General features: G+C 39.4%; 2 protein-coding genes across 2 annotated transcripts; both read left to right on the forward strand.

The window, feature by feature from the left end:
- Positions 1–441: 441 nt before the first annotated feature.
- Positions 442–1,386, forward strand: LOC309840159 (olfactory receptor 52B4-like; the record flags this gene model as incomplete). The annotated part of the gene is made up of 1 exon (XM_082682232.1): positions 442–1,386. The coding sequence occupies one exon, from the start codon at positions 442–444 to the stop codon at positions 1,384–1,386; it is 945 nt and encodes a 314-aa protein (XP_082538358.1).
- A 12,328-nt stretch (positions 1,387–13,714) lies between these two features.
- On the forward strand, positions 13,715–14,665 carry LOC309840281 (olfactory receptor 52B4-like; the record flags this gene model as incomplete). The annotated part of the gene is made up of 1 exon (XM_082682362.1): positions 13,715–14,665. One exon carries the CDS (start codon positions 13,715–13,717, stop codon positions 14,663–14,665), a length of 951 nt encoding a protein of 316 aa, XP_082538488.1.
- Between the last annotated feature and the right edge of the window lie 447 nt (positions 14,666–15,112).

A 15,112-nucleotide genomic window follows, 5' to 3' on the forward strand; every position in this document is an offset into this window, starting at 1 on the left:
ACAAATCACATCTTTAAAATTTTTTTTAATTTTAAAAATGTTTTCATTTAAATTCTAGTTAGTTAACATAGTGTGCTATTAGTTGCGGGTGTGTAATATGGTGAGTCAACACTTCCATACATCAGTGGGTTCTGATCACAATAAGTGCCCTCCTTCAATCAGCATCACCTGTTTCACACATCCCCCTACTCACCTCCCCTCTGGTGACCATCAGTTTGTTCTCTGTAGTTAAGTGTCTATTTCTTGGGTTGCCTCTGTATTTCCCTCCTTTTCCCCTTATTCTTGAACAAACTGTCTTATTTTCTGTTGGTACCGTAGTTCCTGGCACTCTCAAAATTGAATAGCATTAAGTAGATGTGAAAAGCCCTTGGTAACAGCAAAGAAAATCTTTGTGTATAAACTGAATTTTCCTCTTTGTGAATAGGAAGGTCTGTTAGAGGCATGACTGCCTTAAACCACACTGGTGTTAGCCACATGGTCTTCCGCTTACTGGGCGTTCCCGGGCTAGAGGACCAGCACGTGTGGATTTCCATCCCCTTCCTCATTTCCTATGTCGTCGCCCTGCTTGGGAACAGCCTGCTCATCTGCATTATCCTCACGAGTCGCAACCTCCGGGAACCCATGTACCTCTTCCTCTGCATGCTGGCCGGAGCAGATCTCATTCTTTCCACATGCACCGTACCTCAGGCCTTGGCCATTTTCTGGTTCCGTGCTGGGGAGATCTCCCTGGATCGCTGCATCACTCAGCTCTTCTTCATCTACTGCACCTTCATCTCTGAGTCAGGGATCTTGCTGGTGATGGCGTTTGACCGCTACCTTGCTATATGCTACCCCCTGAGATACACCACTATTCTTACACCTGCTCTGATTGGGAAAATTGGATTGACTGTCTGTCTAAGAAGCTACGGTACAATTTTCCCCGTAATATTTCTTCTGAAAAGATTGACCTTCTGCAAAAGTAACATCCTCCCAAACACAGCTTGTAAGCACATTGTCTTGGCCCATGTTTCCTGTAATGACATTCGAGTGAACGTCTGGTATGGGATTTTTGTCCTAGTGTCAACAGTGGTCTTAGATATTGTGTTGATTTTTATTTCATATGCGCTGATTCTCCGTGCTGTTTTCCGCATCCCATCCCGAGATGCTCGCCACAAAGCTCTCAATACCTGTGGCTCCCATGTCTGTGTCATCGTCCTTTTTTATGGGCCTGGGATCTTTACAACCCTTACTCAGAGGTTTGGACACCACATTGCACCCCACATTCACGTCCTACTGTCCAATGTCTGCATTCTGGCTCCTCCTATGCTAAATCCCATCATTTATGGGATTAAGACCAAACAGATCCGGGACCATGTGGTTCATGTGCTATTTACAAAGCAGAAATAACTTTGATGTTGGAAGCTGGTGTTCTTTTTTGTTAGCAATTCTCTCAATGCATAAAATGAGCTTCAACACCAGCATATGACAGCGGGTCAGGTACTAGTCAAATGCCATCAGGTCACGTTGCTGTTTCTAGTGATTTCAGTGTGATTTTATACATGTTTCTTCCACAGTCTCTAAGGTGTCACTAAATAATTAAATAATTATTTAAATAATACCAATATTTAAACATCAGTATCTTTGTGGCCTTAATTAGCTTTCTTCCCCATAGAGTTGAGCACTAGCCCAGGCCACCTCTCTGAGTCTCACTCACTTTCCTCTCTAACTGTGGATGGGAGAATGACAGTGCATAAATCTTTGACAGTGATTTCTTCCTGGCAGTTGCTGAACTTTCCTTTCCCCTGTGATATATTTATTTTATAACTGGAAGTTTGTACATCTTGATCCCCTCCACCTATTTCTCCCAGCCCCAGACCCCTCCTCCCTCTGGCAAGCATCAGTTTATTCTCTGTATTTATGAGTCAGTTGCTGTTTGTGTGTGTGTGTGTGTGTGTGTGTGTGTGTTTGGTCCCTAAGCAGCTTACATTTTGAGAAGCTATTATAAATGGTATTTAAAAAATTTTTTCTTTTCCAAATGAGTACTGTTTTCCAAAGTTGCCCTACAATATCAAAATCTACATTACTGGTAATAGAGTTGATTCTTGTATATTGACCTTCTTCTTGTCGGCTTCCTAACTCCACTTACGAACTCTTGCAGCTTTGTTGTTGTAGATTCTGTCTGTAGTTTTTCCTATAAATGTATAGCCATGTTGTTTTTGGAAAAATAAAATTTTCTTTCTTTTCATTAAAAAAAAAGAAAGTATTCATGTTACAGTTTTGATTCAGAAGGCTGGAAGCTCAGGCAGAGTGAGGATGATGTTGCAATCTGAAGGCAGAACTCCATCCTCCTCTGCCTCTGTCTTTGCCCTTTAGGCCTTCCATTCACTGAATGAAGCCCACACACATTATGGGGGATTGTCTGCTTCACTCAGAGTTTAACGATTTAAATATTAATTGCATTTAAAAAATATCTTCATAGCAACATCGAGACTCGTGCTTAACTAAACAATTGGGCACTAGGGTCTAGGCAAGTGGACACATAAAATTAAGCATCGTAACATCGCATATGTAAGTTGCAGTGGCTGTGATATCTCAGCACTCTGTGGCTCTAAGCCCTTTTCAGATGTTATTTTTCTTTACAACATATGCTGCTGCTGCTGCCGGTGCTGGTGGTGATAGTCAACCATTGTATAAAGCTGGCTGCCTCCCAGCTTTGCTTACTTATTTTGTTTATCTCCACATTCTTCCAGGTATAAGTTTGATGAGAAAAGCACTTTTGTGCTTTGCCTACTTTATTTGTCGCACCACCTGTGGCAGTTGGTAGCACATTTTGGGACCTGTTAAGTATTTGTTGAATGAATAAGTAATGAGAGGATAAATGAATGAACCATATTTATAGTAGTTGCTGGTAGAAACTTTTTAAAAAAGCTATTATTTATTTGAGAGCGAGAGTGAGAGAGAGCACAAATCAGAAGGACAGAGGGAGAGGGAGAAGCAGACTCCCCGCTGAGCAGGGAGCCCAATGTAGGACTCGATCCAAGGATCCCATATCTTGGATCATGACCTGAGCCAAAGACAGATACTTAACCCTCTGAGCCATCCAGGCATCCCCCTGGTAGAAACTCTTTAAGAACTGTGTACCCTGATGCCTACTGATTTCCACATAGTCAAACCATTCATTTTTTCCTTTGATTGTTCTTGTTTTTCACGTCAGTTTTCATCACTTTAAGATAAGTCCTTTACTTACTGTTTTTTATTTCATTTGTTTTAGAGTTCCAGTTTTCTATTTAATATATCAATGACATCTGTTCATTTAAAAAATGGGTTATAGGAAACCTTGTAATGATAATAACCATACCCAGATAATAATCATTAATTTCTGGAAAATATTTTGTTCTTTAAGCATATTTTCACACATTGTTCTAGAAATCATTATGTGATTTTTATGTCTTACATTTTTATTTAATATTAAATAACCAGAATTTTCTTTGGCATTAAAAGTATTTATTATATATTAAACTTAACTTAATATTGTAATGATATATTTTTTAGTGAACATTATTTCAAAATATCAATGTCTTTCTTAGTTGATGCATCATTAACATATAGTGTTATGTTAGTTTCAGGTGTATGATGTAATGATTCAACAGTCATGTACATTATTTAGTGCTCATCCAGAAAAGTGCATTCTTGATTCCTTTTATCTATTTTACCCATCTTCAACCCATTTCCCCTTTGATAACCATCAATTTGTTCTCTGTATTTAAAAATCTGAATTGTTTGTCTCTTTTTTCTTTCTTTGTTTCTTAAATTTCACATCTGAGTGAAATCATGTGGTATTTGTCTTTATCTGTCTGACTTGTTTCACTTAACATTATACCCTCTAGATCCATCCATGTTGTTGTAAATGGCAAGAGTTCATTCTTTTTTATGGCTGAGTGATATTCCATTATAAACATCACCTTCTCGATCCATTCATCTATCAGTGGACACTTGGGTTGCTTCCATATCTTGGCTATTGTAAATCATGTTGTAATCATCACAGGGGGGCATGTATCTTCTTCAATTAGTGTTTTCAGTGTCTTCTTTTTTAAAACTACCAGTTAACTACCAGTTGGTTCTTCTTCTTCTTTTTTTAAAATTTATTTGAGAGAAAGAGAGTGCACAAGTTGCGGGAGGGGCAGAGGCAGAGGGAGACTCCCCACTAAGCAGGGAGCCCAAGGCAGCAGGATCCCAGAACCCCCAGGACCCTGGGATCATAACCTGAGCTGAAGGCAGGTGCTTAACTGAGTGAGCCACCCAGGCATCCTGAGAGTGAAAAAAATTTTGAAAGTGCAGGAGTAAATAAAAGAGCGGCTGAACCAAAAATCTGTAGCTAAATACACTTCAAGAAGAAGCTAAGATAAAGCTGTATTTACACACACACACACACACACACACACACACACAAAACCACTGAGGAGGAGTCAAGATGGCGGAGAAATAGCAGGCTGAGAAAACATCAGATAGCTGGAGATCAGCTAGATAGCTTATCAAACCATTCGGAACACCTACAAATCCAACAGGAGATCGAAGAGAAGAAGAGCAACAATTCTAGGAACAGAAATTGACCATTTTCTAAAAGGTAGGACTGATGGAGAAGTGAATCCAAAGCGACAGGAAGATAGACCTTGGTGGGAGGGGCCAGCTCCCAGTAAGTGGTGGAACAACAGAGCACAAAATTAGGACTTCAAAAGTCTGCTTTACTGAGGGACATCACTCCAGAGGCTAACCCTGGGTGAAGCCCAGGTGGAGTTAGCATGGCCCCAGGTTCTGCAGGGTCATAGAAGGATGGGGGTGTCTGAGTGTCACAGAGCTCACGGGTATTAAAGCGGGGAAGCCGGCTACAGAGACAGAGCTGAGGAGTGGACTTTCAACTTGGGGTTACCTTGAACTATAGTCTGTGGCACAGGCCACTGCTCTGTGAGTGGGGTCACCACAAGATTCAGGGAGACACCCTCTGGAAGAGCTCAGGGATCTGCAGGGTTTGGAGACTCCAGGTGGAGTTGTGTGCCAGAGACAGAGATGCTTGGTCACAGGCTGGGTGAGCTCGGAGTGCAGCAGGAGGCCAGGGAGATGGGAGTGATTGAGCGTTTTTCTCTGAAGGTGCACTGAGGAGTGGGGCCCCGAACTCTTGGCTCCTCTGGGCTGGAGATTGGGAGGCCGCCATTTTTATTCCTGTTCTCTGGAACTTTAGAGAAAGTGTTCAGGGAACAAAAGCTCCTGAAAGCTAATCCGAGTGACTTATTTAGCCTGGCCCAGGGTGAGGGCGTGCAATTCTGCCTCAGGCAAAGACACTTGAGAACCACTACAACAGGCCCCTCCCCCAGAAGATCAACAAGAAATCCAGCCAAGACAAAGTTCACTTACCAAGGAGACTGCGGAATTCCAGAGGAGGAGAAAGCAAAGCATGGAATTCATGGCTTTCTCCCCATGATTGTTTAGTCTTGCAGTTAATTAATTTTTTTAATTTTATTTTTTTCTCTGCTAATTTTTTTTAACTTTTACCCTTTCCTCTTTTAATGTTTTTAACTAGTTTATCTTAACAATACCTTTCATAAAAAATAATCTTTTTTGAACCTTCATTATTATAGTCATACTTTATCCTTCATTGTATCTAACTTTATTTTTTGTATATGCATAGGGTTTTTTTTTTCTAAAAAATTTGGGGTAAATCTTATTCTAATAGATCAAAATATACCCTAAATCTAGCTCCAGGCTTGTTCTAGTCTCCAGCCCAAGCAAATTCTCTCCATGTTCTTTTTCCTTATTCTCCCAACCAACTTACTTTATCAACTCCTTTTTTAGAAATTAAATTTTTTTTCATCTTTATAGGCATATTCCATCCCTTCATTGTGTTTACCCTTATATATGTTTTTCATTTTTTAAAATTTTGGGAGGTAGTTTCTTCTAAGAGACCAAAATACTCCCCAAATTAATTGGGTGACCCTGTTCTAGTCACCAGTCATATATATATATATATATATTTTTTTTCTTCGTTTTCTTTTTAAAATTTTTTTCCCTGAACTTCTTCTTATCCCCTTTCTCTCCCCCCCCACCCACGATTTGGGGTCTCTTCTAATTTGGTTAAAGAACATTTTCCTGGGGTCGTTTCCATGGTTTTAGTATTTTATTTGTTCCTTCATATTTCTTATCTGGATAAAATGACAAGGAAGAAAAACTCACCACAAAAAAAAGAACAAGAGGCAATACTGAAAGCTAGGGACCTAATCAATACAGACATTGGTAATATGTCAGATCTAGAGTTCAGAGTGACGATTCTTAAGCTTTTAGCAGGGCTCAAAAAAGACATGGAAGATATGAGAGAAACCCTCTCCAGAGAGATAAAAGCCCTTTCTGGAGAAATAAAAGAACTAAAATCTAATGAAGTTGAAATAAAGAAAGCTATTAATGAGGTGCAATAAAAAATGGAGGCTCTTACTCCTAGGATAAATGAGGCAGGAGAAAGAATTAGTGACATAGAAGACCAAATGACAGAGAATAAAGAAGCTGAGCAAAAGAGAGACAAACAAATACTGGACCATGAGAAGAGAATTCGAGAGATAAGTCATACCATAAGACAAAACAACTTTAGAATAATTGGGATTCCAGAAGAAGAAGAAAGAGAGAGGGGAGCAGAAGGCATATTGGAGAGAATTATTGTAGAGAATTTCCCTAAAATGGCAAAGGGAACAAGCATCAAAATCCAGGAGGTACAGAGAACCCTCCTCAAAATCAGTAAGAATAGATCCACACCCCATCACCTAATAATAAAATTTACAAGTCTTAGCGACAAAGAGAAAATCCTGAAAGCAGCCTGGGAAAAGAAGTCTGTAACATACAATGGTAAAAATATTAGATTGGCAGCAGGCTTATCCACAGAGACCTGGCAGGCCAGAAAGAACTGGCATGATATATTCAGAGCACTAAATGAGAAAAACATGCAGCCAAGACTACTACACCCAGCTAGGCTATCACTGAAAATAGAAAGAGAGATAAAAAGCTTCCAGGACAAACAAAAACTGAAAGAATTTGCAAACACCAAACCAACTCTACAGGAAATATTGAAAGGGGTCCTCTAAGCAAAGAGAGAGCCTACAAGTGGTAGATCAGAAAGGAACAGAGACAATATATAGGAACAGTCACCTTACAGGCAATACAATGGCACTAAATTCATATCTCTCAATAGTTACCCTGAATGTTAATGGGCTAAATGCCCCAATCAAAAGACATTGGGTATCAGAATGGATAAAAAAACAAAACCCATCAATATATTGCCTACAAGAAACTCATTTTAGACCCAAAGACACCTCCAGATTTAAAGTGAGGGGGTGGAAAACAATTTACCATGATAATGGCCATCAGAAGAAAGCAGGGGTGGCAATCCTTATATCAGATCAATTAGACTTTAAGCCAAAGACTATAATAAGAGATGAGGAAGGACACTATATCATATTCAAAGGGTCTGTCCAACAAGAAGTTCTAACCATTTTAAATATCTATGCCCCTAACATGGGAGCAACCAACTATATAAACCAGTTAATAACAAAATCAAAGAAACACATTGACAATAATACAATAATGGTAGGGGACTTTAACACTCCCCTCATGAAATGGACAGATCATCTAAGCAAAAGATCAACAAGGAAATAAAGGCCTTAAATGACACACTGGACCAGATGGACATCACAGATATATTCAGAACATTCCATCCCAAAGCAACAGAATACACATTCTTCTCTATTGCACATGGAACATTCTCCAGAATAGATCACATCCTGGGTCCTAAATCAGGTCTCAACCGGTATCAAAAGATTGGGATCATTCCCTGCATATTTTCAGACCACAATGCTCTGAAGCTAGAACTCAATCACAAGAGGAAATTTGGAAAGAACCCAAACACATGGAGACTAAACAGCATCCTTTTAAAGAATGAATGGATCAACCAGGAATTTAAAGAAGAATTGAAAAAATTCATGGAAACAAATGATAATGAAAACACAATGGTTCAAAATCTGTGGGACACAACAAAGGCAGTCCTGAGAGGAAAATATATAGTGACACAAGCTTTTCTAAAGAAACAAGAAAGGTCTTAAATACACAACCTAACCCTACACCTAAAGGAGCTGGAGAAAGAATAACAAAGAAGCCTAAATCCAGCAGGAGAAGAGAAATAATAAAGTCCAGAGCAGAAGTCAATGAAATAGAAACAAACAAACAAACAAACAAAAAAAAACACAAAAAACAAAAAAACAAACAAACAAAAAACCCCACCAAACCAAAACCAAGCCAAACCAAAAAAACCCACAATAGAACAAGTCAATGAAACTAGGAGTTGGTTCTTTGAAAGAACTAATTAGATTGAAAAACCCCTGGCCAGACTTATCAAAAAGAAAAGAGAAAGGACCCAAATAAATAAAATCATGAATGAAAAAGGTGAGATCACAACCAACACCAAAGAAATACAAACAATTATAATAATATACTATGACCAACTCTACACCAATAAATTCGACAATCTGGAAGAAATGGATACATTTCTAGCGACATATAAACTACCACAACTGAACCAGGAAGAAATAGAAAACCTGAACAGACCCATAACCAGTAAGGAGATTGAAACAGTCATCAAAAATCTCCAAACAAACAAAAGTCCAGGGCCAGACGGCTTCCCAGGGGAATTCTACCAAAAATTTAAAGAAGAATTAATTCCTATTCTCCTGAAACTGTCCCAAAAAATAGAAATGGAAGGAAAACTCCCAAACTCATTTTATGAGGCCATCATCACCTTGATCCCAAAACCAGACAAGGATACCATCAAAAAAGAGAATTACAGACCAATATCCTTGATGAACACAGATGCAAAAATTCTCACCAAAATACTGGTCAATAGGATCCCACAGTACATTAAAAGGATTATTCAACTACTACCAAGTGAGATTTATTCGCAAATCAACCAGTGTGATACAATACATTAATAAAAGAAAGAACAAGAGCCATATAATACTCTCAATAGATACTGAAAAAGCATTTGACAAAGTGCAGCATCCCTTCCTGATCAAAACTCTTCAAAGTGTAGCGATAGAGGGCACATACCTCAATATTATCAAAGCCATCTTTGAAAAACCAACTGCAAATATCATTCTCAATGGAGAAAAACTGAAAGCTTTTCCACTAAGGTCAGGAACATGGCAGCGGTGTCCATTATCACTCTTCTATTTAACATAGTACTAGAAGTCCTATTCTCAGCAATCAGACAACAAAAAGAAATCAAAGGCATCCAAATCGGCAAAGAAGAAGTCAAACTATCACTCTTTGCAGATGATATGATACTATGTCTGGAAAACCCAAAAGACTCCACTCCAAAACTGCTAGAACTCATACAGGAACTTAGTAACGTGTCAGGATATAAAATCAATGCACAGAAATCAGTTGCATTCCTTTACACTATCAACAAGACAGAAAAAGAGAAATTAAAGAGTCAGTCCCATTTACAATTGAACCCCAAACCATAGGATACCTAGGAATAAACCTAACCAAACAGGCAAAGAATCTATACTCAGAAAATTATAAAGTACTCATGAAAGAAATTGAGGAAGACACAAAGAAGTAGAGAAATGTTGCATGCTCCTGGATTAGAAGAACAAATATTGTGAACATGTCTATGCTACCTAAAGCAATCTATATATTTAATGCAATCCCTATCAAAATCCCATCCATTTTTTCAAAGAAATGGAACAAATAATCCTAAAATGTATATGGAACCAAAAAAGACCTCAAATAGCCAAAGGAATATTGAAAAAGAAAGCCAAGGTTGGTGGCATCACGATTCCGGACTTCAAGCTCTATTACAAAGGCTGTCATCATCAAGACAGTATGGTACTGGTAGAAAAACAGACACATAGATCACTGGAACAGAATAGAGAGCCCAGAAATAGACCCTCAACTCCATGGTCAACTAATCTTCAACAAAGCAGGAAAGAATGTCCAATGGAAAAAGGATAGCCTCTTCAACAAAGGGTGTTGGGAAAATTGGACAGCCACATGCAGAAAAATGCAACTGGACCATTTCCTCACACCACACACCTAAATAGATTCAAAATGGATGAAGGACCTCAATATGAGAAAGGAATCCATCAAAATCCTTGAGGAGAACACAGGCAGCAACCTCTTCGACCTCAGCCACAGCAAATTCTTCCTATGAACATTGCTAAAGGCAAGGGAAGCAAGGGCAAAAATGAACTATTGGGACTTCATTGAGATCAAAAGCTTTTGCACAGCAAAGGAAACAGTTAACAAAACCAAAAGACAACTGAAAAATGGGAGAAGATATTTGCAAATGACATATCAAATAAAGGGCTGGTATCCAAAATCTATAAAGAGCTTATCAAACTCAACACCCATAGAACAAATAATCCAATCAGGAAATGGGCAGAGGATATGAACAGACATTTCTGCAAAGAAGACATCCAGATGGCCAATAGACACATGAAAAAGTGCTCCATATCACTTGGCATCAGGGAAATACAAATCAAAACCACAATGAGATATCACCTTACACCAGTCAGAATGGCTAAAATCAACAAGTCAGGAAATGACAGATGCTGGCAAGGATGCAGAGAAAGGGGAACCCTCCTACACTGTTGGTGGGAATGCAAGCTGGTGCAACCACTCTGGAAAACAGCATGATGGTTCTTCAAAAAGTTGAAAATAGAGCTACCCTATGACCCAGGAATCGCACTACTGGGTATTTACCCTGGAGATACAAACGTAGTGATCCAAAGGGGCACATGCACCCAAATGTTTATAGCAGCAATGTCCACAATAGACAAACTATGGAAAGAACCTAGATGTCCATGAACAGAAAAATGAGTAAAGAATGTGTATATATATATATATATATATATATATATATATATATATATATACATACATACATACACACCCAATGGAATACTATGTAGCCATCAAAAATTGAAAGCTTACCATTTGCAATGATGTGGTTAAAACTAGAGGGTATTATGCTTAGAAAAATAAGTCAATCAGAGAAAGACAACTATCATATGATCTCCCTGATATGAGGAAGTGGAGAGGCAATGTGGGGGATTTGGTGGGGGTAGGAAAAGAATAAATGAAACAAGATGGGCTCGGGAGGGAGACAAACCATAAGAGACTCTTAATGTCACAAAAGAAGCTGAGGGTTGCTGGGGGGAGGCGGTAAGGAGAGGGTGGTGGGGTTATGGATGTTGGGGACAGTATGTGCTATGGTGAGTGCTGTGAAGTGTGTACACCTGACGATTGACAGACCTGTACCCCTGGGTCTAATAATACATTATATGTTTATAAAAAAATAAAAAATATTAAAAAAAACCACTGAGAAATTTGTAGTCAGGAACCTGCAATATGAGAAATGCTAAAAGAGGATCTTTAGGCTGGAGGGAAATGACATCCATGATGCTGGAGGGAAACTTGGTTCCTGGGGAAGAAGTCAAGCGTATCAGAAATAGTTAATATTGTGTTAAACATAAAAATTTACTCTCATTTGATTTCTTTAAATGCATATGGATGTTTAGAGTGAAACTTTTAACATTGTCCTGTGGAGGTTTATAATTATAAATCGATATAAAACATATGACAACCATAGCAGCACTGCAGGTGTGGTAAAGGATATGCAGGTACAGGGGGTTTCCATATTGTTTATAAAGCTGTACAAGGCAAAGAACACATTGGACAAATTTTGCCATCTCCTCAGAATAAAATCTCAGCAGGCTGGAAGAGAAGGGAATTTCTTTACCCTGATAATTAGCATTGGTGTAAAATCAACCAGTAACATCATATTTAAAAGTGAGATTAAACAGTTTTCTCTCAAATCAGGTTTGGAGAGCCCCAGTGATGTGACCCAATTGTATGAGTCAGAAAGGGTGTTGTTCAAAGGACAGGTCTCTGTCTGCAGTCCTTGGGGGAATTGTTGTCCCTGAGGGCCTCAGGCAAATGCATAAACTCCCTGGTTCCTATCACTCAGAATGTCAAATTGGGACTTATCCCATTTTAGCCATTTGAAATTTTATTGCTGAGAGGTAAAATTTCAAGGGGGAAGACCTACTTCTGGCTAGATGTTATGGGGTCTAAAATAGATTAAAAATAGTAGGACCTTTTTTTTTTTTTTGGAGTGACATAGACCCAGGTGGGGAGAACAGAGCAGTTTTGTCCTGGAGCCCTTAATACAGAGTCACAAAATATGAAATTCATGCAATTGTGTGCACTTCTTTGGTTCCCATTTTCAGTGACATTATGTTGGTAGTTTGAAATGGGTCATGGTGGGAGTATACACCTGTGGAGATTGGCAAACACTATAGTTAGGCTTTGTTGTAAATATTTGTATGTATGCCTGTATGTATGTATGTACTGACTGACGAGTTTACCAACACACCATAGGACCCAAGTCACAATTATGGAAAGTCCCAGGAGAATGGAAAATGCTATTGTGGAGGGAAGAAAAAGGCAAGTATGGGTTTGAGGGACTCTTTAACCATTATTGTGCCAACAAGTCCTGACTTCTTAGAGATAAATTTCTACATTGGCCCCAGATCTTGACTACTATAAACATTTAATATATTTATAAGAGCTTATGCATGACTTCACACCCATCAAGTTTTTGTCACTGGGCTGTTTTGTTAAACGTTTTGAGTGTTTATGTTGTGTTTCTGTGTGCTAGGTTCTGGGAGTGCCACAGGGGGTAGTCATTGACAGGAATCAGATTTGCTCCTAGCCACAAGCTAGGTACCCTAATAGTAGCCTGTTGTGGAAGCAGGGAAAAGAATAACTTAAGAGGATATATGTCATGAAGGTGGTGAGAAGTGCTCAAAATAACTCTTTCCACAGAACAAAACAGGAAGATTGAGATGACTTCTCTAAGATGCTGGAGGCATCTGGATCAAGGCTGTGAAAACCTTCATGAAGCATTTGAGAGGTTTCTTAGAGTGACCTTGGATTAGACAACCAACCATTCTAGTACATCCAAGTTCACCTATGGACCAGACTCGAATCCCTGATTCTTTAGCTCTATTCCATGTTTCCTATAAGAAAAATTTTCTTTGCTGCTCCTTTCGCCTATTGATGTACTACACTATCTTGAAGGGTAACTTCAGATAGGTACTCATACTTAAAACTTCACGACTACAGGGGCACCTGGGTGGCTCCGTGGGTTAAAGCCTCTGCCTTCGTCTCAGGTCATGATCCCTGGGATCGAGCCCCACATCAGGCTCTTTGCTCTGCAGGGAGCCTGCTTCCTCCTCTCTCTCTGCCTGCCTCTCTGCCTACTTGTGATCTCTCTCTGTAAAATAAATAAACAAAATATTAAAAAAAAAAAACAACAAAAACCAGAACAAAAAAAACTTCATGAATACAGAAAGTGTCACTTCTCCTACTGCATTAGTTTTATTTTTTGCAAGTAAGACATTAACTTCACTTTCTTTAGTTGTATAAATCTCTCTCTTGTTTTTGTGATTAAGATCTCATTTAGAGGAAAAACTGTCTTTTTCATTCTTCTATATAACATATTTGCTGCCATCCTCTGAATCGAATGGATTAAGAAGGTGCTAAAAGTGATGACGATGTAAAAAAAATCATTGAGTGTAATCTGTATTTTCTTCTGTTTCTGCACACAGATGGTGGAGTACCAGTGGTCTTGTCAGCCATGGCTGCCTTAAACCACACTGGTGTTAGCCACACGGTCTTCCGCTTACTGGGCATCCCCGGGCTTGAGGATCAGCACATGTGGATTTCCATCCCCTTCCTTATTTCCTATGTCGTCGCCCTGCTTGGAAACAGCCTGCTCATCTGCATTATCCTCACAAGGCGCAGCCTCCAGGAACCCATGTACCTCTTCCTCTACATGCTGGCTGGAGCAGACCTTGTCCTCCCCTCATGCACCATGCCTCAGGCATTGGCCATCTTCCGGTTCCATGCTGGGGAGATCTCCCTGGATCGCTGTATCACTCAGGTATTCTCTCTCTCTTTCACTTTTGTTTCTGAGTCAGGGATCTTGGTGGTGATGGCATTTGACTGCTACATTGCCATATGCTACCCATTGAGATACACCACTATTCTTACACCTGCTCTGATTGGGAAAATTGGTGTGACCCTCTGTCTGAGAAGTTACTGTATTGTTTTCCCCATAATATTTCTTCTGAGAAGATTGGCTTTCTGCAAAAGTAACATCCTCCCAAACACAACTTGTAAGCACATTGTCTTGGCCCATGCTTCCTGTAATGACATTCGAGTGAACATCTGGTATGGGATTTTTGTCCTAGTATCAACAGTGGTCTTAGATATTGTGCTAATTTTTATTTCGTATGTGCTGATTCTCCGTGCTGTTTTCTGCATCCCATCCCGAGCTGCACGCAATAAAGCTCTCAATACTTGTGGTTCCCATGTCTGTGTCATCGTCTTCTTTTATGCACCTGGCATCTTCTCTGTCCTCACTCAGCGATTTGGACATCATATCTCACCCCATGTCCATGTCCTCCTGGCCAGTGCCTATAATCTGGCTCCACCTATGATGAATCCCATCATTTATGGAATCAAGACCAAACAGATCCGGGACCAGGTGGCTCATGTATTGTTTACAATGCAGAAAGGAATGTGATGATGGAAACTAATGTTGCACCGTTCTCAGTAATTCTCTCCATGCACCAGGTGAACTTTAGCATCAGGATATGGAAATGTACAGCTGAGAAACTAAAGGACCCCAGGTATTGGTGGCACCAGAATAATGGCATTAGAACAATTTTGGTTCATTTTTCTTCTGAAACCTCTAATCAGTCATTAGATGTCAGAGACTTTTGTGCTTAGATTTTATTGATAGAGTGGAGAACTAGATCAGTTTACCTCTTTGTCACTTATACCCCTATAACCATACACTGACCAATATAAACCACAGACAGTAGCTCTTCCTGGAACTTTGCTGAAATATCCCTTTCTGATATGTTTTCACCATTGAGTAGTTGTACATATATTATTACTCATATGAACCTTTCTTTTGTTATCCTTTCCAGTGTCTTCAGCATATTAAAAATTTTGCTTCTCACACAAA

Source organism: Mustela nivalis (genome assembly GCF_964662115.1).
Source record: "Mustela nivalis genome assembly, chromosome: 9".
NCBI classification, from domain to species: Eukaryota; Metazoa; Chordata; class Mammalia; order Carnivora; family Mustelidae; genus Mustela; species Mustela nivalis.